This window comes from Phytophthora sojae (genome assembly GCF_000149755.1).
Source record: "Phytophthora sojae unplaced genomic scaffold PHYSOscaffold_9, whole genome shotgun sequence".
NCBI classification, from domain to species: Eukaryota; Oomycota; class Peronosporomycetes; order Peronosporales; family Peronosporaceae; genus Phytophthora; species Phytophthora sojae.
Window position 1 is genome coordinate 1,557,954 of NW_009258123.1, and position 25,668 is coordinate 1,583,621.

The window sequence follows — 25,668 nt, forward strand, 5'->3', positions numbered from 1 at the left end:
AGTGAAGCCATTTTGAACAAGCGATCTTGAGCTGCAGCCATCACGTTTGACAAGCAATGTGTGGACCACATCTTCCGTAGCTCCTCGTCCACACGTGCGTTCATCATTTGACCACCATGTCGTCCATTGCTCTTCGCCTCGGCCGCCGCGCGCTGCTCTCGAGCCGCCATGCGCTGAAGCCCCGCGCCTTCGCGAGTGCCAAGGCCGCCGCCGGCTTCTCATACCCTGGCGCTCGCTCGCTGGAGCAGATCGTGAAGCTGGAGCTGCTGGAGAACGAGCAGGCGCCGCAGATCCGCAGCATCTGGGAGGAGTTCCACGCCGACAAGGATGACGCGGTGGCCACGACACTGGGTGCCGACGAGTTCCAGGCTCTGGTGAAGCGCGCCGAGGCCGCGCCCTACTTCATCTTCCCCGTGTACCGCCAGGAGGGCTTCTTCAACATGCTGTGCCAGTTCCAGCAGTCGTGCTTCCTGGTCACGTACCTCGAGGCCTTCAAGGAGAACCCGAGCGCGGCGCCGCCCTGCGTGGCCGTGTCGCTGTACGAAGACCTGCTGGCCAAGAAGGAGCTGACGCTTGTGCGCGCCGATGTGATCAACATGCTGGACAAGAAGGAGTCGCAGCTCCTGCTGCAGCAGCTGCTGACCAGCTACCAGGACGACAAGCTCTACGAGCACGTGGACAAGTTCAACAACAAGCCCGAGCAGTTCGACTTTGAGACCTACCGCTCGATGCTCAAGGACGTCATTGAGTCTGCCGCGAAGGCGTAAAGTGCATTGTAATGTGCAAGCTTTCGTGGCATGAACATTTTGAACAAAAATGTATGTCTTAAAAACCATATCACTCCCCTCTCTCCTCTCTCTCTCACACTCTGCGTCTTCCTCCAAGAGGAAACTATCGTCTAGATGATCGCTCCCCTTACTGGGTCTTCTGGGCCTCAGCCTCCTTCCTCTTAGCGTGCTCGGCCTGGAAGAGGACAAGAGCCTGCTGCGTCGTAGCGTCCGCCTCAAGTCCCAAAGCCTGGTACTGAGGAGCGTGAGCCTGCGCGAAGCCCTGCAGCGAGTTGAGGAAGAACTCGACCTCGTCCACCTCGTCCAGCAGACTGATGTAGTCCTCGTCGCCCTCGTCGTCGTAGCCAAACTGACCCTCAGCCTCCTCACGCAGCTGACGCAGGATGGCGTAGTACTGGTCGTCCACCACGTCCTCGGCGTCCTCGTTCGAGGCGTAGCCGCCCTGCTCCAGCAGCTCCTCGAGGTGCTCAGCGTCCTCGTCATCGCCCTCGGCCTCCTCGCCGCCCTCCAGAATACCCGGAGCCGGGTTCTGGATCGACTCGGCCAGCACCTTCATGGCAGCCTGGATCAGCTGCTTGATGTGAGGCTGAAGTGCAGCCGGGATCTTGTCCGCAGGCGCGCGCAGGATCGACATGGCGCCGAGCACGAACAGCTTGCGGTCCAGGTAGTTGTCGTACCGGGACAGGTCGCTCAGCCAGATCTTGAGCACACCGTCAGCAGCGCCCAGCGAGTTGAGGGCATCCAGAGTAAGGGCCGGGTTGTAGTGCAGCAGACTGGCGAACACACCGAGCAGGTTGCGGGCCGTCGAGTCCACAAGCGGCTCCGAGAGCTTGGTGCAGACCATCAGCGTAATAGGAGGAATGGTCTCGTCCACCTTGCCGAACAGATTGTGCAGCAGCGAGTACAGCAGGCGGCACGCAGCACAGAGGTCGATCTCCTGCACGTTTTTGCTCTCGAAGACCGTCTTAGCCATGTTGAACACAAGCTCCAGGTAGCGAACGTTGGCGCCCGTGGCAGGGTCCGTAGCCGAACCGGTAAGGAAGCCCTCGATGTCGCGGCCGACGAAGTTGTCGATGACCGGGACGAAGTTGGTCAGGTAGTCCGAGGCCCAGTCGTTGAAGCTCGTGAAGATCAACGGGAACAGAGCCCAGAGGTCGGGCGCGATCTTCTGGCTGTAGAACGCCAGCGAGCCGAGGATATCGATGCCGCTCTCCATGTACTCGACGTAGTCGAAGTCTGTGAGAATCTTGTGGATGACCGGCGCAAGCGTGGGCACCAGCAGAGCGTACAGCTCCGGGTGGTTGTGGATGCTCATGAGGATTGTGTTGATGGCGTCAAGGCACGACACAGCGGCGAGCGAGGCGTCCTCGTCCTCCTCAGCAACAGCAGTGAACTGGCCGAAGAACTCCACGAACTTGGCCACAAGCTGCAGCGAGAAAGGTCCGATCTCCGACGAGAAGCGGTCAATGATGTGCTCAAGCGCAACAACCACCTCGTCGTTGCCGATCTCGTCCATGAGGCTGAAGAACTGCTCCAGGATCTGCGGCAGACGCGGACGCAGCACTTCGACAACAGTGTCAGAGTGCGGGTACATGACCACGAAACGGATCGTCTTGGCGGCCTCAATGCGCACAGGCAGCTCGGGGTCAAACATGGCATCCAGCATGCCGTTGACAATGTTCACCAGGGTCTGCTCGTCCTTGAACTTGATTCCCTCAATGTACTTGCGCGAGAAGATCTTGCAGGCGCGCAGGCGGAGGAAGCCGTGCGGGTTCTTGAACTCGGGCAGAATGTGGGTAACAATCATCGACTCGACCTGGTCCTTGTGCGCCTTGGACTTGGTCAGCACACCGTCCAGCGAGAACAGGGCGTGCAGCGCAGCGTCCTTCTGGATGTAGTCCTTCTTGTCGTCCGGGGTGGCGAGGTACGTGTTGAGGATGTTGTTGTAGAACGACAGCACGTTCGGCAGGCAGTCCTTGCCACGCTTGGTGCACAGGTCGGCCAGCAGGTTCGAGGCGGCGTACACGGGGTCCAGGAAGTCCTCGAATACGTCGTTGGTCTTGCGCACGAACTCGTGCGGGTCCTCGGCCCACAGCTGCAGGTCCTTCGGCGTCAGGCACAGTACCGGGTGGATGACCTCGAACAGCAGGAAGCCCAGGTGCGGCTTGATCAGCTTGTACGTAACGGCCGAGTCCACGGCCTCCTGCAGGAACACCAGCGCGAGCTGCACGACGCGGTCCGTGCAGAAGCGGCCGTTCTTGCGCAGCGCGAGCGTCTCCATCACGCAGGGCAGCAGCTCCGGGGCGATCTGGTTGCGGAACACCGTGCTCATCTGCAGGTACTCCTCCTCGGCCTTCTTGGGGTTGCCGTAACGCGTGTAGAATCGGCAGAGGATCTGCAGCGCCCACTTTTTGAGCTTCCACCACGGCCAGTTGCCGCGCTCCTCCTCGTCCGTGGGCTGGCCAGCGGGCTCGCCGCCCTCGCTGGCCTCGGGCAGCGGCTTGGCAATGATCATGCGGAAGATGTTCATCCAGGCCACGACCTGCTCGGTCTGCGCAATGTGCGGCGGCAGGTTGGTCTTGACGCACGACCAGTACGTCTTGAGGATGAGGTGCATCATGTGCGCGGCCTCGATCGAGTTGTTGGTCTGCATCTGCACCATCATGTTCTGCAGCATGGGGAAGACCACCTCCACGAGCTTGTAGAGCGGCGCCATGCGCTCCTCGGAGCGGTACTCGAAGTTCTTGACCACGCGGCGCAGCGCCAGCAGCGCGTTGATGATACGGTTGGCATCGCCGCTCTGCACGTTCTTGCAGATCTCGTCGATGAGCGTGGGCCACGAGTCCGGGAAGTCGAAGCGCGCGATGTACGCGACCGTCTCGGCCAGCAGCGAGCGGATGCTCGAGTCCTGCGACACGAGCAGCGCCTCGAGGCCGTTCTGGCGGCCCAGCACCTTGTCGGCGGGGCTGATCACCTGCATCCACTGGCCCTCGGGGCCGTCCGCGCCCTCCCAGTACTTCTGCACGAGGTTCTTGAGCGACACGGCGGCGGCCTGGCGGATCTCGCGCGTCACGCTGGCCTCGACCGTGATCTGGATCAGCAGCTGCACCGAGCCGGGCACGGTGTGCAGCCCGGCCACGGCGTCCTCCGCGGCCTTGCGCGCCGCGCCGTCATTGCTGAACGTGTGTAGCAGGATGTTGTGCAGAGCAGTCACGTCCATGGTGGCCGACGCTTGAAGCTTTCGCTGGGACTCGGCTGCTTTGGGTCTGATTGACGACCGCGTAAGAGCTCCTCCATCCAAAACGGAGCCATTGTAGCCATCTGTAGAATGGTACAGTGTACCGAAAGCAGACAGGTGGGTACCAAACGAGGTTTTACCGCGAGGTTTTTCTCGGTGGAATCAGACTGTGTACGACTGGTGTGGACCAAATCGACTGGAGGAGAAACGTCTGAGATGGGATGGGCAAGAAAACACACCGATGGCTACACCTTTTTTCGCTGCAAGGCTGGACGTTGTACTGTAGATAGATGTAAGCCTGTTTCGAACAAGACTGCCGATGAAGTTTCTCAATGGTATGTATCGGATGCGTAGCCGACAGCGCAAGCAGCGCTTTTGCTGCTCTATACGTGTACGAAACTTCATCTTATATTGAAGTTTCATTTTAACATTGTGTGCGGAATTTCATTTCTCTAGAAAAGCTGGGTTTTTACTGCATCAAGTTAGAAATCATATTCACTCTATGCATCGCTTAGGTAGGTTGGTTGCAACTAAGAGTAAATGACACGTACGGCTTGCATTTGAAAGTCGCAAGGTATCGCTGTATGCTCTATGATTATACGCACCAACGCTTTGTCCACAGCTAGGCAGTGTTCTGTTATACTACATGCAACCGATGCATGCTTTGTACCGAAGTTTGGTTTGCCTTCACGCTTTAGCGCCCGAACTCGGGCTAGCTATCGTTAAACATATATTCCCAGAGAAACCGTAGGCAAGGAGGCTTTCAGGGACAACTATATACTGATGTGATCTCATGATATGCTCAAAAGTACGTGTACCGGTTTTTCGTTGAAGTATTACATCCTGCGATACCGCTAAAGTGGCCGACACCATGACAATAACAAGCATTGCTATTGCTTTTTACTGCATAAAGATCGCTCACGCTAAAATTGTTTTACGGAATTGATAGTAAGAAAACTTACGTGTGCGTTTTCAAAAGCACAAAACAGGCAAGATTATGAAATACTTCAGCTGCGGAGTATTTTCATAAGCTTAAAGTAAGAAAACATAGGTGTTGAAAGGCGTTTTCAAAAGTTCAAATGGGTAATCTTTTCATTAATTTACTACCAACTGGGCAATCGTGTACATATTTGGGTACACTTCGCTCTTTTATACGATGGTGCCTATTTTGAGGGCCGTTCCTAACCGGGATCGCGATCCCAAACTTGGTCTGTGATTGGTCAGTTTAGTCCCGCCTATTTCCGACTGTGTACCCCCAGCGTAACCCCTGCGATTCGAGTTTCGGATCGCGAGCGAGCGGGATCGCCGGATCGCGCAGCGGCTTCGGCGCAGTGCTACCGCACCAAATATTCGTTGCTGCGTGAAAGGATAGTATCCTAGTAAACTAGAGCTCACTTGCTACGTGCAGCTCTTGTCGGTATGTTTTTTACGTTTCTCATCGGGTGCCCAAAGCTATCAAAAGAGATTTATAGTAAATCCTGCATTTTATTTATAGCATGTTGGTTTTGTTGCGATCTATGGCTGGGTCGCGATCCCGTACGGATTGCAGGCGGTGTCACCTACTGTACCCCTTTGGTCGCGATCCCGGTTAGGAACGGTCCTGAGGGTTATGTAATGTCGTAACCCTAGGTTACACTCTGTTCAAATGGCTTCGCCTTTCATGGCACGGAAATCCATCCCACTGCAGTAAAATTATTTAAGCTGCTAGCGTCTACTGGTAGACGAGGAATGTACTATGGTGCTGTCAAGTGTTTAAAAGTACAAAGTGGGGCTAGGAATCATGCCAGCATCTCTTGATTGAGTCCGAATACCAGCCAATCTATCGATAACCCCATGGACCGTGGGGTCACCTGGACTTGGCTTTGAACCATGCCCCCATTTGGTATCAATCTTTGTTGAGGAACACTGCAACTGAAGCTTGGCAGGCTGTCAATGACAGCAGTACACGTGCAAGCGCATACCTGCATCGCAGACTTTTCTGCAGATGATGTGCGTCAACTCGTCTAGAGCTGCTCACGTTGGTGATCGAGTTTGCTTGGCATGCAACGCAAGTCATGCAAAGCTCATGGTCAGCTATGTCTGCTCCACTACTTGACGGCCGAGCGCTATTACCGCTGCGACCACCACAAGTAGCTGGCCACAGGGAAGTCGAGAATAGCGCTTGCAGCGCGGTGCAGCTCGCACGAGCTTGGTCATCAGATCATGTTGCAAAAGGGGCAACATGCATTCTGGATTAATTTCTGCTGGAATGGTGGTCTGCAACTCCGTGCCGCATTGTCGACACACAAGCTGCGGCTCTGCTTGTTGCCAAACTCAGGTGGTGCAGTTCAATGAAGGCTCTCTCTCAGAGAGCCTTTGTTGTGTCTCCGCGCGCAGAAATGAATTACGTGCCTTGTCATCCACTGGGTGGCACCTTGAAGCAATTGCAGTGGAGCTCCTAGCTGGACAGCTACTGTAGAAAGCCTCGACTTCTGCATGTTTTCCGGTCCCCGCCCCGCATTGCAGCACCGCGTTGCACGGATCGTTCCAGCCAAGCCGCAGTCGACAGGTTTTTGCCGGTGTTGACTGCTCATGCGCACCGCCGAAGCGAGCCCAATGTGACAGGACCGCAACCTGAGCGAGTGCGAGCCACCAGGGCCACGCGCCTTTCAAATCGCCGAGGTCGCTAGGCGACAAGCGCAGATTCGCTGCCGGAGCTCGCAAGCTCAGTTAAAATCTGCGGATTCACTCACTTCCGGCTCCCTGAAACGGCTCTTCGTAACGGTTTTGGCCCGCCAATCACAGGCCAGCCGTTCAGAGACCTCGACAAAGTCTCCACTGTTCATGTTCATGTTCTGCCTTCATGAAGCTTGTCTGATGCCATTCGCCGTGATGGATGGAGGTCTCGATACCCACTCCCGCTGACGCGGACCCGTATGAACCACACTGCGAATCACGTGGACGGCCTGGAACCAGTCAACTCGAGCCTTCGCCAGCACGTAGCGAGGCCTATTCCTTGCGCCACCATCACGTTGCCGGCGCAAAAGAGGAATCGCGTACTGTTTCTGCGTGTTAAAGCGAGGCAAGCCCAAGCTGCGTGTTGGGGCCTCACTCCACCGTGACCGCACGTTAGTCCAGCCCACCGCAGTCCTCGTTGCACGACTCCTTGCCAGCAGCATTGCTGCCGGCAGTGGCCGACTGTCAGCGCAGCGATGGCGAGTGCAGGCCAAAATACAGAAACCCGCGCAGAAATCGAGTGGTGGACCGCCACCAGCGGTCTGATAGAACACGTACGTCAGCGGCCGCACCTCGATTACATACCGGCTTGACCCGTCTCTTCTATACCTGCCGCGTTCCCGGCGCTCTCGAGTAAGTTGCCACAAAAGATCGTGGTATCCAATCCATCCACCCCCTCGCCCAGCAGCGTCACAACTGAATTTGCGCCGCTCGACGCCGACCAGCTCAGCTCCAAGGAAGGGAACGGACCCAGCAGCCTCAGCTTCAGCAGCACCATGGCCGACGTGATCCCCGTCGACCCCGTGGTGACCCCCGCGCCCACGGCCGCTCCGCTCGAGTGGCCCGAGAACATGACCACCACCGAGGGCGTCATCATCGCCGTGCTGCCCTTCGCCGCGCTCATCCTGTGCTACGTCATGCTGCGCCTCGTGTGGCGCGTGCCCACGCCGCTGCCCGTGCGCGCGCCCGTGCCGTCCTACGGCGCGACGGGCGAGCAGCTGCAGCCCATCACCGCCATCAAGACGTCGCTGGTTGAGGAGGGCGAAGTGGCTGGAGACTACGAGGAGCACTGGTACAACACGTTCGACTTCGCCTTCCTGGTGGGCATGGCCGTGTACGCGGCCGTGATGCTCGTGCTGACGTACTTCTACGAGCCGCAGTGGCTGCACGAGACCCGCTTCTGGCTCATGCAGCTGCCCAAGCTCGTGGTTATGATGGTGGTGTCGCTCGCCGGCGGCATCGTGTGCCGCTGCTTCTGCGACGTGGACGAGAAGGGCTACATCATGACGAACAAGTCGTCCAAGTTCAAGGTCAACTACACGCGCAAGCTGCAGCACTTCGCCGCGTACATGGTGCCGCTGGTGATCAAGGCGGACTACCCGGGCCCGCTCGCGCTGGCGTGGGGCGACTTCTTCACGATGCTGGGCTTCCTCGTGCTCATCAAGCCCATCCGCGAGCACTCCAAGTTTTTCATGCTGCAGTTCAACTCGCTGGACCGCCCCGAGGACCGCCCCAACACGCTCAAGTGGATCATCGTGGGCAACATCGCGCCGGGCATGTTCATCCTCATGTTCTTCAAGTGGCTGTTCGCGGCGCAGGGCGCGCTGACGTTCATCCTCGTGTTCATCACGGGCATCGGCGACGGCCTGGCCGAGCCCGTGGGCATCACGTGGGGCCGCCACAAGTACAAGACGCGCAGCTGCTTCAGCAAGAACAAGTACACGCGCAGCTGGGAGGGCAGCGCGTGCGTGTTCCTGTCGGGCCTCGTGTTCCCGGCGCTGCAGTACGCGGCGTTCGACAACTTCTGGCAGGTGCTGCTGTCGATGCTGATCCTGGCGCCGACCATGGCGTACGCGGAGGCGACGGCCCCGCACACGATGGACACGCCCGTGCTCATGATCGGGTGCGGCGTCATCCTGTACGCCATCGTGAACCTTGTCTAAGCGCTGTCACTCACCTCCATCTAGAGGAGAGAGCGACTGCGTGCACTGCTAAGCTTCTCAAGTAAAACATGTTTGATGAGCATCTACCTAATACACTCGCTTGTGTCTAATGAATTCCATTCAATTGGTCAGTCTAGATGGCTCGAGACCTCCAGTTGCACGGGTCGAAGTCGTCCGAGTCTTCACTGTCCGAGTGTTGCTGCCTCTTGGCCTTCTTGTGCTTCTTCTTGAACTCGCTCACTGCCGTTTCGACAGCTCCGGCGCCTTCTGCCGCGTCGTGATTTCCCACCGAGTTGTCGCCATCAGCATCCTCCCGCAGCTTCCTCTTCTCTGCCTTATTGAAGTCCTTCTTCTTGTTCTCTCTATTGCGGAGGCTGGTCGCGCGCTCCAGCGCCACGCGGTACCTGTCCACGTACTGCATGTTGTCGAGCTGCTCGACGGCCTCGCGCTCCTTGGCGTCCTCCACCTGCTGCCGCTCCTCCTTGGCCGACTGCTGCTCCACCTCCGCCGCGAACTCCTGGAACGCCTCCCAGTCGGACTCGAGCTGCTTGTCCGCCAGCTGCTGCACGTCCACGTTGCGCGCCTTGGCGTCGGCCAGCGAGTCGTCGAAGAAGCCGGCGGGGATCGCTGGCTGAGGCTTCGAGGCGGCGGCGGCGGAACTGCTGGGCTTTGCAGGCGGCTTGGGCTTAACGCTCGACGTCTTTGCACTTGACGCAGCAGCGCCCCTGGGCTTCTGCTTGGCCTCCTTCATCAGCCGCCGGATCTCATCTTGCGAGCCCATAGTGTCGGCTAATAGCGGAGCTGCTCGAATGTACAACTTGAAAACTGTGATTTGTGATTTGGTTTTTGGCATTTGTGCAGCTAAAAACATCATGGCTACATTGAAGTGACATTGCCTACCTTGGTTTAGGTAATCTCGAAGCCGGCGCCGGACGAAATGGACGTCAGCAGCTTTGCTCGCAGCACCTTGTAGGACGAGTACGTGGGCAGCTTGAGCGTGTTGAAGCACGTGGAGGAGCTGGGCAGCAGCTCGTCGTCGCTGCGGATCGGGATCTTCTGCACGCAGAACTGGGGCGTGAGCGAGGCGAAACCCAGCGACGGCGCGCGTTGGCAGCTCGTGGTGAAGCGCAGGAACGCCGCCTGCTCGGACGGCGTGAAGCTCGCCAGCGCCTGCCACAGCCATGCAACGCGCTTGTCCAGCGCGTAGTAGCCGCCAGCGTATCGCGCGTTGGCCTTGAGGTCGTCCACGTCGATTTTGCCGCTCTTGCCCGAGATCAGCACTTGCAACTCGGGCTCGTTGAACATTTGGAGCCATCGCGGGTCGATGAGGTCCGACAGACCCAGGCGGAAGGCTGCGCACTGCTCCCTGATCTGTGTGTTGAGGTAGTAGTTGGCGACCAGGTGGATGTAGCGAGTCTTGTTCCGGTTCGTGACGGGCACGTTGCCTCCTCCTGGGATGATCTCGACCTCCTTTTGCTCGCCGAACACGTCTTGGACGACCGTGTGGGTCAAGCCGAGATCCTCCACGCCACCTTCGTACGACTTCAGGAACATCAGATTCTGCACTCACAAGAGGCAACGTTAGCATGATAGCTGAAGAGAACCACGAACAATTGTTGAATCTTACCTTGTAGATCTCGGGGTCCAGTGACGGCAGCTCATTCAGCTGATTGAACGAGTGCAGCAACTTGGAGAGGAAGAAGTGGGCGAACTTCGGCTGTACCACAATGCCTTCGTAGAGCGCCTTTCCCAAGATCCGACCGACGAACTGAAACATCGTAAGGTGGTCGCTCTCGCGCGAAAAATGACCTGAAGCTGAGTTGGGGTTGGGATACAACAGTTGATCATGGGTCGTGAGGAACAGTCCGTACTGCAGATCAAACGCGAGGGTCGACAGGTCCAGCCAGAACTCTTTGAAGAGTCCGCCAGCGTCGATGCCAACTTCTTCGCGACCAGTGGCGTTAACGAAAACCACGTTGATACGCTTCTTCAGACTTGTCCGAATCGAGTTGAGCTTCCTCAGACCGTCTTCCAAAATGGCACCTCTGTGAATACGGATGCGATACACCGAGCAGCTTTCGCTTTGGTGGATCTCCTTGTCCGCCTTGATAAGTCGCTGGAACAGTTTAACGCGGTCGGGAAATGGTACCAGATAGGGCATGGACTGGATCAGCTTGTTTGCTCGAGGTGTGTCGAGCAAAACCTCCTCAATCAGCTGGTTACTATCGAGCTCAGCAATAATCCTGCAACCCATGATATAGATCAGCGTTAGCGTTCAAACTTTAGCCGAATATCCATAGACGTCACGCATAACTTACCAGCTCGTAACATTGCAAAATGGCTGCCGAGAACACCGATTGTATAGAACCCTCATCAGGCGAGTCGCCATTTCTACGACAAACATGCCAAACGCGACGGATTCGGAAGACGGAGCAAGGTTGGCGTAGGTCCAATACGCCTCATGAAGCGCCCGCTTCAGACTCAGCACAATTCGCTCCACTTCGCAAAGAGGAAGTGGGTATTCCTTTTCATACATCTGCAGTAAAGACAGTCATGAGTAAATAAACGCTTATCCACCACTCAACCCGGAAATGTAAACGAGATTGTTCACCTCCTCATCATCCATCACGACCAGAAGATGCTCGTATGTCATACAAAACAGCACCAACATACACACGTACGGATCTGAGCTCCGCGCATGCATCAAATCCACATTCTGTGATGCATCACCATGTCAGTCAAAATGATGAAGGGCAGCACCACAATCAGTAGAGCCTTACCTTGGCAAAATCTTCAAAATTCTTGGTATCTTGCAAAACGCACCATAGCATGTGAACGAGAGATACGTTCTGTGCTGCAACCCCTTCGTTATCAACAACTTCAACGTGATAGAAAGCCAGCGTGTTCAGCAGACGCATTGCATAGGACTGCCGCTTTCCTCCATCGCTGCCCCATCGGAAAAGGAAGGTGCCACACAGGCACGATAGTGCCTTGATATTCTCCAGAATGAAAGGCTCCGTGCTCTTCGACAACTTCAGAGATGCTGCCCTTTGCGCTGTTGTAGACGCGACGTTGCTGACTTGATCCACTCCTCTAGCGGCAATATGTCGCGCTTGCCTCGAGGTGTTTGGCAATTGGGAAGTACCCGCAATACCGCTGTTCTCTTCGCCACCCTCACGCCTCCGACGAAGTCCTGCTTTCTCGAACAAGCTTCTGGCCCATGACGCCTTTCCGATCGATTTCATCTTCTGCCATGTCACTGAAAGAGATGTCGACAATGAAGACGAAGATGCGATGTCGCCAAAACCAAATTGCTCCTACAAAGGGTTGTGTAGTGCGCATAGGTAAGTCCGAGAATCAAACCAATACACAAGAAATACTTACCGCGATCGTAGGTGCTTCAGGATACATTGGGACTGGTCGCTGGGCACCCAGCGGATGGCGAAGAGCGCTCGGGGAAAATGAAAGGAGGTGGTTACACATTGAGCGCAGATACTGATCATTAACCAAAATTTGAAGTTGCTCGTTCAAAGCCTCTGGAAAAACCACGGGCACGGAGTGAGACTCGGATACTTTCGTCCACGACACAGCTACCCCGGATGCTGCGTACGTTGCAGGCGGTACAGATTGAAGCAGCTTGGACAGCAGCTGGACCTCGTTCAGTACTACAGCGTCGGTTTTACCCTCCACACTACCGGTACGCACAAATGGTTTGTTAGACTCAACTCATCCAATCTGAATCATCAAGAGCACTTACTGGTCAGAAATCCATAAGAGGTTGCCAAGAAACCAGGCTTCAGAAGCAATCCCAGTCACCGGGGACGCAGGGAAGTCGAACACTGACAAGTGCAGACCCGCACTAAGCAGTCGAATCCACAGCGGAAGATTCGTGAGTTGCAGCAACGGATCAGCTGCAACCACTTTGTTCAAAAGTGGCACGGATAAAACCTGCATAACACAGCAACATCAGGACACTGGAGTACCCCACACCAACAGCCAACAGCTCTTACCTCCATCACAAACGCCTCAAGTATCCCGCTCGTATTCGTCAGCAGATACACCACGAAATCGAGCAGAGCGTTAGAGTACGACGATTCATGTACGCGAGACGAAATCGGCAGCTGTCCTCTTGCCGATATCAACCCTTGCCGAACAATCTGCGTCACCGACGCTTTGGGCATTTCAAAGTACTGCTTCTTCCTCATTTCCCTCAGCGGGTGACAGTCAACCAACCGACCAGAAAGTAGGTACTGCTGGATTTCCGGCAGCGTTTCCGTCAATTCCCGCGCAGTCTTGAAGCCAACCGCCACTTCAACCGCAGTAGAGGTCGCCGTACTGCACTGCAGACAGAGATCCACGAACCGTCGCAGCTGCCAGTCTCTCTGCTTGTCCTCACTTCCTTTGATTCCGTCACGGGCAGCGGCCAAGGAGTCCCCGAACAGTGAGCTCAACTGCAACAACCTCTCGGCATCCTCTTCACCCCCAGTATAGAAAAACAGCACCAGGCGCAGCAGCTACAACAACAAAATACCATAAAACACTCATGAGTCTAGCTGAAAACATCGTATCGGCTTCATTTCTGCGGCATTTCACCTCGAACAGCGCGTCGTAAGGCAGCGGCATGCTGGGCAGCTGCAGGATGGCCTTCAAGTTGGCGATATCGCCCAGTTTCTGGTCGAACTCGACTCGCGCCTGGGCCCGCACACGTCGCGCAGCGAGACGCCCGCGCACGAACGCCTGCAGCTGCCGCGCCGCCGCCTCCTGCTCCTTGCGCTTGCCCCGCGCCTCCCGCTGCTCCTTCGCCAGCTGCAGCACGCGCGCGCGGTCGCCCCGACGGCCCCCGCCGCCCGCTCCGCGAGCCAACTCGTTGTCGCGCAGGAACATCCTGGCGAGCTCCTCGTCGGTCAGATATTCTGCAGTAAGCTTCCGTAATTTATTTTAGAGGAGAACAAAATCAGCCAATCGTATTCGAATCAAAAGTGAAGCCATGTGAAAAGCTCAAGAAAGATACGCCCACTTCAACTACGGCGAGTTACAGGCCTAGATATGCAAGTGGTGGGGCTTTAGATGAGGTGGATGACGGCGTACAGGATGACGCCGCACCCGATCATGAGCACGGGCGTGTCCATCGTGTGCGGGGCCGTCGCCTCCGCGTACGCCATGGTCGGCGCCAGGATCAGCATCGGCAGCAGCACCTGCCAGAAGTTGTCGAACGCCGCGTACTGCAGCGCCGGGAACACGAGGCCCGACAGGAACACGCACGCGCTGCCCTCCCAGCTGCGCGTGTACTTGTTCTTGCTGAAGCAGCTGCGCGTCTTGTACTTGTGGCGGCCCCACGTGATGCCCACGGGCTCGGCCAGGCCGTCGCCGATGCCCGTGATGAACACGAGGATGAACGTCAGCGCGCCCCGCGCCGCGAACAGCCACTTGAAGAACATGAGGATGAACATGCCCGGCGCGATGTTGCCCACGATGATCCACTTGAGCGTGTTGGGGCGGTCCTCGGGGCGGTCCAGCGAGTTGAACTGCAGCATGAAAAACTTGGAGTGCTCGCGGATGGGCTTGATGAGCACGAGGAAGCCCAGCATCGTGAAGAAGTCGCCCCACGCCAGCGCGAGCGGGCCCGGGTAGTCCGCCTTGATCACCAGCGGCACCATGTACGCGGCGAAGTGCTGCAGCTTGCGCGTGTAGTTGACCTTGAACTTGGACGACTTGTTCGTCATGATGTAGTCCTTCTCGTCCACGTCGCAGAAGCAGCGGCACACGATGCCGCCGGCGAGCGACACCACCATCATGACCACGAGCTTGGGCAGCTGCATGAGCCAGAAGCGGGTCTCGTGCAGCCACTGCGGCTCGTAGAAGTACGTCAGCACGAGCATCACGGCCGCGTACACGGCCAGCCCACCAGGGAGGCGAAGTCGAACGTGCCGTACCAGTGTTTCTCGTAGTCTCCAGCCACTTCGCCCTCCTCAACCAGCGACGTCCTTGGTCGGTGAACTGAGGGGAGCGATGTCCCTTGAGAAATACGATGGCTGCGAATGCTGAGGCAGCGCGGGGGATTCTGGCACCTTCCAGACGATACGCAGCAGCACGTAGCTCAGCACCAATGCGATCACTGGTAACGCTACCAGCACGATTCTTTCAGCAGGCGTCAGCTCAAGATGACGGTACTCCGGTGTAGGGGCTGCCGATAGTTCAGGCGACAACTCCGTCGTACTCATGGAGTCTCGGAAAAGAGGAGACAGTAGTGGTCCAGCAAAGAGATCGAGGCCAATATCTTGCATAGTGCGCTGGTCAGCAAAGCGGAATGCATCGCTTCGTCCCAGAGGTATACACGCCTCTGATTGGGATTCTTTTTCTCGTTCGTGCGTCGCTCCCAGCTTGTCTCAATACAACAAGGGGCGCTGGGACTTTGATTGGTTAGGATGACGCAAGAGATTCAAGGGCGCGGCTCATTGGTGACCGAAGAGGGTAGCAAGAAAAGCAAGGCCAAGCAATGCCGCCTAGATTAAGCTTGAACTGTGCTTTGGGTGGCCATGCCAGAGTCGACAAATATGTACTTCATCATAGCACGCTTCTTGTATACATGTAGATCCTCAAGAAGAATATCCAATCAGTTTATTTTTTGCGTAGATCTTCATAGGAAACTCAGTGTTTGCCGCACGGTAAAACCCGGTTGGGGATCATATAGGGTACAGATCAGAGAATGGATCGGTTTTTAATACTAATTTTTGTATTGAAAAACATATGTTTCGGCAGCGAGGAGCGTAGCCATAGCAAACCCGCGCGGGGTGCCCGCGAAGCAGGGCCGCGCGGTATTTGCGGAGGCGGGCCCAGCGACGAGCATTCCAGCGAACGGACCCGTTGCCGCAACTCGGAGTTAGTTTTCTTTTTGCGGGGGTCTGGGGGTGCAACCCCCAGAACACCTTTTAGCACGTCAGATCCAATCTCAGATCTGTACCGTATATGACCCCAACTGGAGGTTACCTGCCGCACTCCATGCCTACGGGCTCAGCGAAGCCATGACCAATGCCCGTGATGAATACGAGAATAAATGTCAGCGCCTTTTTCGTCGCGAACACCCACATGAACATCATCAACAGTAGCTTTCCGGGGGCGATGTTTCCCAGGATGATCCACTTCAGCGCATTGGGTCGATCTTCTGGACGGTCGAGCGAGTTGAACTGGAGCACGAAAAACTTGGAATTCTCGCGAATCGGCTTGATGAGCAGGAGGAAGCTCAGCATAGTGAAGAAGTCTCCCCATGCTCGAGCAACCGGCCCAGGATATCCAGATTTGACCACCATCGGTACAATGTAGGCAGCGAAGTCCTGAAGTTGACCTTGAACTTGGATGATCTGCTCGTCAAGAAGTAGCCCTTCTCGTCGACTTTGCAAAACCAGCGGCAAATGAGCCCGCCGACAACGGACACCAGTATCATCACACCAAGTTTGGGCAGCTGCATGACCCAGAAGTGAGGCTCGTGCAGCCACTGTGGCTCGTAGAAGTAGGTTAACAACAGCAGTACTCCCGCGTACACGATCATGCCAATCAGGAACGCGAAGTCGAACGTCTTGTGCCACTTAGCTGCGGGCTGCGAGTTCTTGGTTTGCGGCACGGAACCATACTTCGGCGGCTCGCGTTGCAGAAGTTCAGGGGAACTTGGCACTCTCCAGACAACGCGCAGTAAAACGTAGCACAGTATCGAAGCAACGAGTGGCAGCGCGACGAGAACGATTGCTTCCGCCGCAGTCAGCTCGTGCTTCGGGACATATGCAGATACGGTCGAGTCCATCGTGTTTGCCAGAGCTCGATAAAGCAGCAATGAGCTTCTTGACTGGGCAAGAAGACAAAAAATGAAGGAAATGATGGCGCTTGGTCCCAGATCCCCTGCTCAAGCTGAAGTTGAAGTGCTCCGCGATCTGTATGTGGCACACCTCAATTACAGGTTTGGGGACGAAGCGTACACTGATTTGGGGAAATCCTACTCTTTTGGGAACTTATTCATTCTCATGCCTGCGGCGCCGGCATGCTGCGCGGCGTGAACCGAGCGGATGACGAGACGGACGACGAGGTTTTGGCTGAGCTGATGCGCGAGGGCGAGAACCGACTGGCGTCCGAGCAGCGCGCGCGGCAGGACAGGCGCGTGCGCGAGTCGCGCTGGCGGAAGTTCATGGCGGCCGTCATGTTCCTGAGCCAGGTGTTCGTGGAGCTGGGGAGGCGCGGCCTGCAGTGTCTGCAGCGCAGCGTGCCGCGCTACGTCGCGTTCGTGGACCGGTGGCTGGTGCAGTCGATCCGCGTGTCGGTGCATCCCAGGAAGAAGATGAGCACGCTGCGGTTGCTGCTGGCGCTGGGCCTGGCGTTCGCGCTGCCGTACATTGTGCTCACTATTGGGCGCATGCGGTTCCCATCGGGCCGAGGAGCTAAAGTAAGGTTAGTAAGCTATCCAGTGGCTTGACTTGGCTACATGTAGATGATATAACATTCGGAGATTCACAACTTTCGTGGCTTCTTTTGTATTAGCGCGGACGAGCTGGATGAAGAGAAAATCCGATCACATATTATTGTGGACCGCGTGGACACGCCGATGCCGGGGCGTCGTCAAATGTTCCTGCGTGAAGGAGGTGACGGGCTGAAGCTGGACAGCACGGAGCTTCGTTGCGAGAACACTGTCCAAGGCGTGAGGCTGCTCACGGATTCTATGGGTACGAGGTACATTGGATCATGCAGTTGCTGCTGGATGGGCTGTATTAACGATGCTGTTGCTGCTACCGCTACTGCTAGGCTATGTGTGCACGCGGTCGCAGCTGGACAAGGTGAAGGCCGGCTGCTGCAACGAGACCGACGCCAGCCTTCCCCGGATAAAGCAGTTCACGTGCGACCAGTGCGATACGAACCCGCCGCACTGCTGCGACGTCTTCGAGCACTGCGTGTCCTGCTGCATGCACCCCCTCAACGTACGTTTTGTGTTGCTGCGATGGCCGCTTGGGCAGTTGCACCTGCAGGCTGCGCACAGCTTCGTGGCTCATTTGGTGTAGGCCCCGTTGAGTCCCCTCCACTTGAAGACCCCCAGCTGACCTTGAACTGTTTTTTCACCTTGTGCTTGGCGTCTCTCAGACTGGCATCCGGCGAGACTACTTGACGCACGCTGACCCGAACCATCCGGTCTACAGCGACCCGGCCGAGATCACCGTGTTCCAGTACTGCCAGTATCGCTGCCGCACGTCGTCCGCGAGCGTGCAGCACCAGAACTCGTACCGAAGGTTGGTTTTGTCTCGGACAACAGTGCATCGTTGCTACCGGGCGCCTAATGTATGGGATCACCTGTTGTGCTGCGCCAGTCACCGCTCGTTCTGCTACGGGATCCACCGGCCGCTCAAGGTGCTGCCGACCGTCAACAGCGACGGCTTCCACGACGAATGGTTCGTTCTTGCACTGGTTTCAGTCGCTGCCCGCTCTGTGTGTGGCTTGCCCAGCTCCGATGTCTAACGCGCATCTGCGCGCTCATCCTTCTTCCGCCGTGAACAGGAGCGGCGCGTCCCGGGAGGGCGCGCGAGACCACCTCGTGCCGGCGGCGCAGCTCGAGCTGGACCCGTTCTACCGAGAGTACGCCGCCACTGCTGCTGGCGCCGACTGAACGCCGGACAAGGTGGCGTTTCGACAACCCGGACTAAGCCTGCCTCAAGATCAGGATCAAGATCGCGGCGCGCCAGCTTCAAGGTGGCCACGCAGCCATCGCTGGGGCGTCGTCCGACGACGGTCGTCGACGAACATGGTTGAAGTTGGCGTATCTTGTTGCGCAAATCGCGCGTCGTGTCAAATGGGCCCCCATCCGCGCCATATACCATGGCTGCAGTCGGTCGATCTTTTTCTCTTGTCCTTCCCGCCGCCTTCTAGGGGGCTGTCGTGCCTGTAGTGTAGGGCCCCGCTCAGTGCGCTGGCGGCGAGGTGGCGGCGTGCTCTCTTGCTGCTTTGGGACAGCCAAGCGAGCCCCAACGCTCACGAGCGCCTGCATTGGACGGGCATGACGAGCAGCGGCTGCGGGCATGCCGTTCTGGAGGCTCTTGGTGGCTCTTCATGCCGGGCCGGAGGTTTTTGGACCGAATACGGAGCTGAATACTGAGAACGGCAGACGAGGTGGCCCATGCTTCAACCAATGCAAAACGCAAGGTTGGACCATGCTGGACCACGCAGAAAACGTGCTTTCCGCGGCGGATTCTCTGCATCGAGGCTCGCGGGGGCATCGGGTCTGGCAGTGCGCTTTGGCTCACGCTGATGCGCTGGGCGCATGTGTTTCGGAGGGCAGCCACCTGCATCAGATTCGCGGTGTTTACGGTGCGTGCAATCCAGCCCATACAATTCCCGAGTGAGTCACATCGAGGAAAAGTATCTTGGTGTGCGCTCGTAGTGTGCCGGGGCTAGCGCGCGGCGAGTTCCGCAGTGGCGCAAGTGCTCCGCCGAGCTAAGATGTTGTCGGTCGTCGCCGCCGCGCTGGCCAAGGCCGTAAGTTAATAGCTCGCCCCCACCTCCGCGTTGGGACTCCCTTCCACTTCCCGCTCTGAGCGTGTCCCAACATTCTCCATAGAGAAGACAGCTGAAAAAAGTGGAGCGGCCCAAGCTGGTCGACGGCAGCAAAAAGGCATCGACTGCCGCCGCCGGTCACGCGACGTCAATTAGCAACCGAGTGAGTCGCGAAATCGGTCAAGCCGGCAAGTCATTCGCGACCGGGCTTATCTGAGCGTGGGGCGTGCAAGAAACCCGAGCCAACCGCAAGATTCGTGGTGGTCGAGCGCGGCATACTGAGCGCCAGTCAATCGCGGTTTCCAAGTGACTTGGCTCCAGTATGCTTAACTCAATTTTTTGCTAGTTGACGCAAGTACGCATTAGCACTAAGTGCGCAATGACTTATTCGATACCCCCGCGCTAGACGATCGCCATGAAATGTCTCAGCATAAATTTTGTAGCTCCGCGCACCTGCGAGATAGCATGCCATCCGAATAAGTACGTGTCCCACTGTATCAGCAAAGTGGGACGCGCACTTATTTCAGAGCCCCCCATCACCACAGCTGCCTTCAAAGTGTAGCACACCCGGCAGTGCAAGGCCTGCAACATACACGCAGAAACACGCACCTCACCGCCGAGCTCGGGCGCGTGGGCCGCAGGATTATCCAACCGGCCCACTCGGCAAAAAACGCGAATCCAGCCTTGTCTGCAAGGCGCCTTGCAATTGCTCCCGTCGTCTGGCCGCTTGATTTGCAGGCCAGCTTGGCGCAGACTCGACTCGACTTTGCGCGCGCGGCCCCCTCCGCAGTCTCTCTCGGAGCGTTCTCGGCCGTTGCTTAGGCGAAAATGGCGCCGTCCTTCATCTCCATGCTCATGACACACAACTCCGCCGACAAGCGGGGCGGTGTCGGTGCCGGCCCGGCTGCAGCCGCAAGTGCCGGTGCCGGCACGCCGGCCGGTGTGCAGCCCCCCGTGACACTGCCGCAGCTGGTGCGCGGCCGCTCGGCTCGCGCCGAGGGCCTGCAGTTCGGCCTGCCCATGGGCACCTTCCAGCGCACGCCCTTCGGCCAGCCGCAGACAGCACCGACACAGCCGCACGCACCTTGGAACCACCGGCAAAAGGTCCAGGACTTCTTCCGACATACAACCAGCTCGCTCGACCCCGACAGCGGCGATGGCGACGAGCAGGCATCACATAGGAACAGCGACAGCGACGAGGACGAGAAGGCCGCGCAGAACGACGACAAAGCCATCGACGTCCGGGACCTCGTGTCCAGGAACGCCGCGGAGAGCCGAGACTCGTCCGCGACGTCCTCCACGTCCTCCGAGGACAACCAGCAAGACGAAATGCGCGGCGCAGTGCGAGGCCGCGGACGACTACAGAGCGCGCTGGAGGACCTCCTCGCAAGACAGCAGGCCGAGGAGCTGCAGGACGAAGAGCCCGTCGACAGGACCCCGCAGAGGCGGAAGAAGGAGCGCAGGAGATACGACTCGTTCGACATCATGGCCGACGTGCGGATCGAAGACGAGATGGACGACCTGGAGTCCGTGTACTCCACCCCCGCGCGCTCAAGAAATAACAGCGAGGACTTTTTCGGAGGGGGGCTGCTCGACATGCTCTCGCAGCGGCATATGCCCGCGGGTGTGGACAGACACGCTAGTGTAGCGGACATGCTCGCTAACCGCGCGCTTCCCCCTCCGAACCAAGCCACAGACTCTTCCGATGAAGAGGAACCGCCAGTATCAAGGCCCTCGGAGACCGAGACAAGCGTGCCCCAGACCCCCCAGAAGAGCCCCGCCATGGACAGAAGTAACATGCTGGCCGAGATGCTTGCGAAGCGAGCTGCTCCGCCATCGGAAACGAGCAGCCCGAAGAAGGCCCCAGCTAAGAAGACCAACGCACTTGAAGCAATGCTGGCCAAGCGATCTTCCCCGCCGCCGGAGTCCCCGAGTGAGGAGACCCCCAAGAAGGTGAACCCGTTGGAGGCGATGCTTGCGAGGAGAACTGCGCCGTCACCTCCACCGGCGGCTGCTGTACAGGAGGAAGCAAGCGGAGCCGCGCATCCTTTGGCTGCGATGTTGAAGCAACGCCAAGCGGCCCCGCAGACACCTGTGGCAGCAACAGCTGAGGTCGCGTCTCCGTCACCTGCTGCGGCTTCGGATGGCAACAACGCTGGAAAGGATCAGACCCCGCTGAAGGACCACCCGACGTACCAGAAGTACTTCAAAATGCTGAAGGTGGGTCTCCCGCCGCCCGTTGTCAAGCACAAGATGCAGAGTGAGAACGTAGATCCGGCCGTCCTGGACATGGACCCGAACAAGCCCCTGCCCGAGGCGCCAGCACCCGCTCTCGACGCGGAAGCCGAGGCGGCGTACCAGGCGCAGCTGAAGGAGTACGAGGCGAAGCACGGCAAGTACTTGCAAATGGTGAAGGTGGGGTTGCCCCCCGCCGTGGTGGAGCACAAGATGCGCATGGACGGCGTGGATCCGGCCTGGTTGCAGGGACCCCCCAAGAGGCCGGAGCCGAAGCCTGCAGCTGCATCCGAGATCACGGAGGAGGAGAGAGCTGCTCACCGCAAGAAATACCACAAGTACTTCCAGATGCTTCGTATGGGCTTGCCTCGCGGCGCTGTGGAGCAAAAGATGCGGATGGCCGGCCTCGACCCGGCAGAGCTGAACGGTCCTCGTCAGGCGGCGACTCCTGCGCAGGAGCCAAAGAAGACGCTGAAACGCAAAGACTCGATCCGCAAGAAGCTTCACTGGGAGGGAAAGCGGCACAGGACACGTCGCGACAGTCTGTGGGGCGGGGACGCCGTGGAAGAGGCGAAGGAGGCGGTCCAGATCTCGGAGGAGAGTCGCGCGATGCTCGAGAAGCTGTTTGTGAAGGATCTGACCGAGAGCAAGAAGCGCAACGCCTCCGTCAAGTCGGATGGTGCCGCTGCGGCCAAGAAAAAGAAGGCGATGGTCCAGCTCATCGATATGAAGAAGTCGCAGAACATTGCCATCACTCTGGCGCGCGTGAAGTTGACGTTCCCGGAGCTGAAGCGCGAGATTTTGGCGATGAACCCGTCCGTGCTTTCACCGTCTCAAGTGCGGTCCCTCATGGACATGTGGCCTGACCGCAAGGAGATGGAGGCCATCAACGCCTTCACGGGCGACATGGCAACAATCGGCACTGCCGAACAATTTTTGATGGAAGTGCGCAGTGTGCCGCGCTTCCACGAGAAGCTTGGATGTCTAGTATTCAAGCAAGAGTTCCCCTCGCGCGTGCACGAGCTGCGCGAGTCGTTGGGCCTTGTGACCCGAGGTGTGTACCAGGTGTGCTCTAGCGCAGAACTACGCCAACTATTTATTTATATTTTGCAGATCGGCAATCTGCTCAACTTCGGCGGCGACGACGAGCAGCAGGGCGTCGACGCCTTCTCGCTGGGATCCCTGGTCAAGTTTTCGCAGACCAAGGCGTTTGTGGGTGGCATCACCTTTTTGCAGTACGTGGTGCAGTCGATCGAGCGCGACGTGCCCCACCTCGCGCACTTCTACAATGACATCGACCTCATTTCCAAGTGCAGCAAGGTGGCGTACGCGTCACTGGCATCGGAGAAGAACGGGCTGGAGGCTGGCTTGCAGAATCTTTTGCGCGAGGCCGAGGCCTCGATTCCGCCTCCTACCGCTAGCGATGCTGACAAGGAGGCAATGATGGCGTACAACAACACTCTGATGCAGTTCTGCAAGGAGGTCAAGACGGAGCTGTACGCACTCCAGGAGTTGCTGGACAAGCTGAACGCGGCCAAGGCGCACTTCCTCGAGTACTTCGAGGAGGAGGACACCGAGGAGGAGCTGGACGTGCTACTTACGCACATTGCCAACTTCACGACCGAGTACCAGCGCGAGCATGACAAGTACCAGGCCAAGATGAAGAAGGAGATGATTGGCCTGTACTCGAAGTTCTCGCCGGCCAAGAACCCGGTCAAGGCGGTGGAGCCCAAGCAGGAGCCCAAGGCGCCGCACGGCAAGATGCACCACGGTGCCAAGCTGCCGCAAAGCCAGCATGGTCATCACAGCCATGGCAAGGCAGCGCACCCGCACCGGACGTCCATGCCTCCGCAGATCGACCACCCTCAGCCGATCCGTCAGATCCACCACGCGCGGGTGCTTCACCTGGAGATCCCGCAAGACGACGACATGGACGAGGTCTCGTCCACTGCGTCGATGTCGCCTAAGACCAGTGCCGCCCTGTCTGGAGGCACACCCTAAGCTGCTCTACATGTATCAGCGCCGTCGCTCTTATCGGAGCCATGTAAATACCTAGCGTCAGACACGATTCATTATTGCCACAAACCAAATGCAAGTATTATGAGGTTGTGCGATCGCCACCAAGCTCTATTGCAATTTGCGAGGCTCTCTTGCGGCTCATGATCGGCAGGCATTGACCGCAGCCAAGCCACCTCGGCCAAGTAGCAACAGCCGGGTGGTACGGAGCACTCGAGTGACTCGAGGCTTCTTTGGCAGCGTGGGAGCACCTTGTTGTCGATACTTGAAGCGGTCGAGGGGCTTTCCAACACCACGAAGGCCACCGATCCGCAGAGTCATCTGCAGCTGTTCCTGCCGCCGTTCCCAGCCAAGATATCGTTGCCTTGACCGCCTGTCATCAACACCACACGGGGCACGTAGGGGGATAGAGAATCATGCCGCTCGCTACGTGGACTCCTTGGACAACTAGGTACTATAAGTTCTACCAACGATGTTTAGCTTCAGCCTGAAGTTCAGGATACCTAACCAAAGCTGACGGCAAACCAAAGTGAAGAACAGCTTAAACTTGATACATTTGCTTCATTGATCCATCGTACGACTTAAATACTTGACTTCACAGATACATAGCTGTTCACGGAGACTAGACTGGATGGCACGACGCCGATGAATACAAGCTAGAGACATAGAGACAGATACACCCGAGCGATAGACGGCAGCTCGAGTTGTCCGGAGTCGACTCCGTTGTCCAGATCCTTCCTCCCCATCTTCCAATGAATGAGGGACGAAGTTTCGTGCGGTAGTTGAGAGAGAGAAGGACGGAGTTTGGGCGAGTCGACCGGGTAGACGAAGACGGACATGGTCTTCAGACCGCGAGGGCCGCGGCGGGCTCGGGCTTCACGGAGGCACTGGAGTTCATGTCCTGCTTCTCCTCACGAATGTGCATGGTGCACATGCCCTGGTTGCGCGATAGCTTCTTGCAGCCCTCGATCTTACAGAGGCGACCGCGACGGTGCACCTCGCAAAAGCCTCCACCACGGTCCGTGCGCACGCAGCCCTCGATCTTGCAGTTGCGGAAGCCGCCGTGCGTGGCACAGAAGTTGCCGCGCTGGGCGCCCTTGGGGCATCCAGCGGCCTGGCAGCGCTTGCCGCCGCCGTGGGCACGGCACAGACCGCCGCCCTGCGAGCTCTTGTTGCAGTTGGGGAACTTGCAGCGAGCGCCGCCGCCGTGGGCCTTGCACAGGCCGTGCGACTGCGCGGCCTTGGCGCAGCCCTCCTCCTTGCACTTCTTGCCGCCGCCGTGGCCGATGCAGAAGTCGCCGTTCTGGCTCGACTTCTTGCAGCCCTCGATGCTGCACTTGCGGCCGCCACCGTGGGTCTTGCAGAAGCCCTTGGAGCGCACGCGGCGCTCGCAGCCAGCCACCTTGCAGGTCGCCATGCTCTTGGGCGACTTGGTCGTCGGCTTCATGTTGGCAGCCACCGTGGCCCGGGCGAACTGGTCCAGCTCGGGCGAGCGGAAGAGCATTTCCTGCTCGATCTCGGGGAGCAGGCGGTCGAGGGAGTCGAAGGCCGACTCGATCTGCTGGATGTCCTGGGGCATGCCCGGGAGTGCCGGCTTGGGGGCCGAGGCGTTGCCGAACACGGCGTACGCGAGGGGGTCGAGGTCTTCCATGGGCATCTTGGCGCTGTTGTCAGCGGGGGTGAAGGCGATGGGCTCAACGTTCATAGCAGAGGAAGAGGGGATCGGCTCGGGCTTCACAACGCGCTGTTGCGGCTGGTACTGCAGGGGCTGCTGCTGGCCCATGCTGATCTCCAGAAGGTGCTGCATTTCGTTCACGTGCACCTGGCGAGGCGGCATCGGCACGTTCATAGTGGTCTGGTATCCCTGCTGTTGCTGCTGCTGCATGACCGAGACGTATCCGTGGCTGTGATGCCGTGCGAGCGTCGGGGGCATGCCCATGGCGAACGACGTCGCCGGCGGCTGAGGCTGCAGCTGCTGCTGGTAGTAAGTGGGGTTCATCTGACGCACGGGCATGGAGGTGTGGCGCGTGAGCACCGCCGGGGGGCAGGCAAAGCCGAACTGCTGCTGCGGGCGCGACCAGGCGTCGACGTCGCAGCCCATCATGCCCATGTCTCCGAGCAGCATGTCCGAGTACTGGTTGTGCTGCGCCATGGCGACGGGCGGCTGCAGCGCGCGCACGGTCTTGTGGGCCATGCTCGGCCGCTGCTGGCC

The 25,668-nt window shown here is 58.1% G+C and overlaps 10 protein-coding genes across 10 annotated transcripts; 4 read left to right on the top strand and 6 right to left on the bottom strand.

The window, feature by feature from the left end:
- The first annotated feature begins 107 nt into the window (after positions 1-107).
- Positions 108-834, top strand: PHYSODRAFT_355818 (hypothetical protein). The gene has a single exon (XM_009536457.1). The coding sequence runs from the start codon at positions 117-119 to the stop codon at positions 765-767; it is 651 nt and encodes a 216-aa protein (XP_009534752.1). The 5' UTR covers positions 108-116; the 3' UTR covers positions 768-834.
- An 81-nt stretch (positions 835-915) lies between these two features.
- PHYSODRAFT_318393 (hypothetical protein) lies at positions 916-4,449 on the bottom strand (the record flags this gene model as incomplete). The annotated part of the gene is made up of 2 exons (XM_009536458.1): positions 916-4,109; positions 4,416-4,449. 2 exons carry the CDS (start codon positions 4,447-4,449, stop codon positions 916-918), a joined length of 3,228 nt encoding a protein of 1,075 aa, XP_009534753.1.
- Positions 4,450-7,517: 3,068 nt separating this feature from the next.
- On the top strand, positions 7,518-8,684 carry PHYSODRAFT_258942 (hypothetical protein; the record flags this gene model as incomplete). Its single annotated transcript, XM_009536459.1, has 1 exon — positions 7,518-8,684. The coding sequence occupies one exon, from the start codon at positions 7,518-7,520 to the stop codon at positions 8,682-8,684; it is 1,167 nt and encodes a 388-aa protein (XP_009534754.1).
- A 133-nt stretch (positions 8,685-8,817) lies between these two features.
- On the bottom strand, positions 8,818-9,465 carry PHYSODRAFT_318395 (hypothetical protein; the record flags this gene model as incomplete). The annotated part of the gene is made up of 2 exons (XM_009536460.1): positions 8,818-9,315; positions 9,400-9,465. The coding sequence occupies 2 exons, from the start codon at positions 9,463-9,465 to the stop codon at positions 8,818-8,820; spliced, it is 564 nt and encodes a 187-aa protein (XP_009534755.1).
- A 76-nt stretch (positions 9,466-9,541) lies between these two features.
- PHYSODRAFT_564322 (hypothetical protein) lies at positions 9,542-10,938 on the bottom strand (the record flags this gene model as incomplete). Its single annotated transcript, XM_009536461.1, has 2 exons — positions 9,542-10,244; positions 10,312-10,938. The coding sequence occupies 2 exons, from the start codon at positions 10,936-10,938 to the stop codon at positions 9,591-9,593; spliced, it is 1,281 nt and encodes a 426-aa protein (XP_009534756.1). The 3' UTR covers positions 9,542-9,590.
- Positions 10,939-10,998: 60 nt separating this feature from the next.
- PHYSODRAFT_564323 (hypothetical protein) lies at positions 10,999-13,568 on the bottom strand (the record flags this gene model as incomplete). The annotated part of the gene is made up of 8 exons (XM_009536462.1): positions 10,999-11,220; positions 11,296-11,400; positions 11,465-11,707; positions 11,765-12,001; positions 12,069-12,375; positions 12,442-12,632; positions 12,668-13,198; positions 13,278-13,568. 8 exons carry the CDS (start codon positions 13,566-13,568, stop codon positions 10,999-11,001), a joined length of 2,127 nt encoding a protein of 708 aa, XP_009534757.1.
- Positions 13,569-13,747: 179 nt separating this feature from the next.
- Positions 13,748-14,905, bottom strand: PHYSODRAFT_318398 (hypothetical protein; the record flags this gene model as incomplete). Its single annotated transcript, XM_009536463.1, has 3 exons — positions 13,748-14,530; positions 14,590-14,668; positions 14,712-14,905. The coding sequence occupies 3 exons, from the start codon at positions 14,903-14,905 to the stop codon at positions 13,748-13,750; spliced, it is 1,056 nt and encodes a 351-aa protein (XP_009534758.1).
- Positions 14,906-16,713: 1,808 nt separating this feature from the next.
- PHYSODRAFT_549244 (hypothetical protein) lies at positions 16,714-18,474 on the top strand (the record flags this gene model as incomplete). Its single annotated transcript, XM_009536464.1, has 6 exons — positions 16,714-17,117; positions 17,208-17,389; positions 17,469-17,650; positions 17,802-17,947; positions 18,026-18,106; positions 18,213-18,474. 6 exons carry the CDS (start codon positions 16,714-16,716, stop codon positions 18,319-18,321), a joined length of 1,104 nt encoding a protein of 367 aa, XP_009534759.1. The 3' UTR covers positions 18,322-18,474.
- A 3,275-nt stretch (positions 18,475-21,749) lies between these two features.
- Positions 21,750-24,395, top strand: PHYSODRAFT_355822 (hypothetical protein). The gene has a single exon (XM_009536465.1). The coding sequence runs from the start codon at positions 21,789-21,791 to the stop codon at positions 23,439-23,441; it is 1,653 nt and encodes a 550-aa protein (XP_009534760.1). The 5' UTR covers positions 21,750-21,788; the 3' UTR covers positions 23,442-24,395.
- Positions 24,376-24,993, bottom strand: PHYSODRAFT_549251 (hypothetical protein; the record flags this gene model as incomplete). Its single annotated transcript, XM_009536466.1, has 1 exon — positions 24,376-24,993. A coding segment is annotated over exon 1 (585 nt), but the record flags the coding sequence as incomplete, so codon positions are not given.
- Positions 24,994-25,668: the final 675 nt, after the last annotated feature.

Bases quoted from the DNA above. Each gene is read 5' to 3' on its own strand.
- PHYSODRAFT_355822 (XM_009536465.1), top strand. From the start codon at position 21,789: ATGCTTCGTATGGGCTTGCCTCGCGGCGCTGTGGAGCAAAAGATGCGG.
- PHYSODRAFT_355818 (XM_009536457.1), top strand. From the start codon at position 117: ATGTCGTCCATTGCTCTTCGCCTCGGCCGCCGCGCGCTGCTCTCGAGC.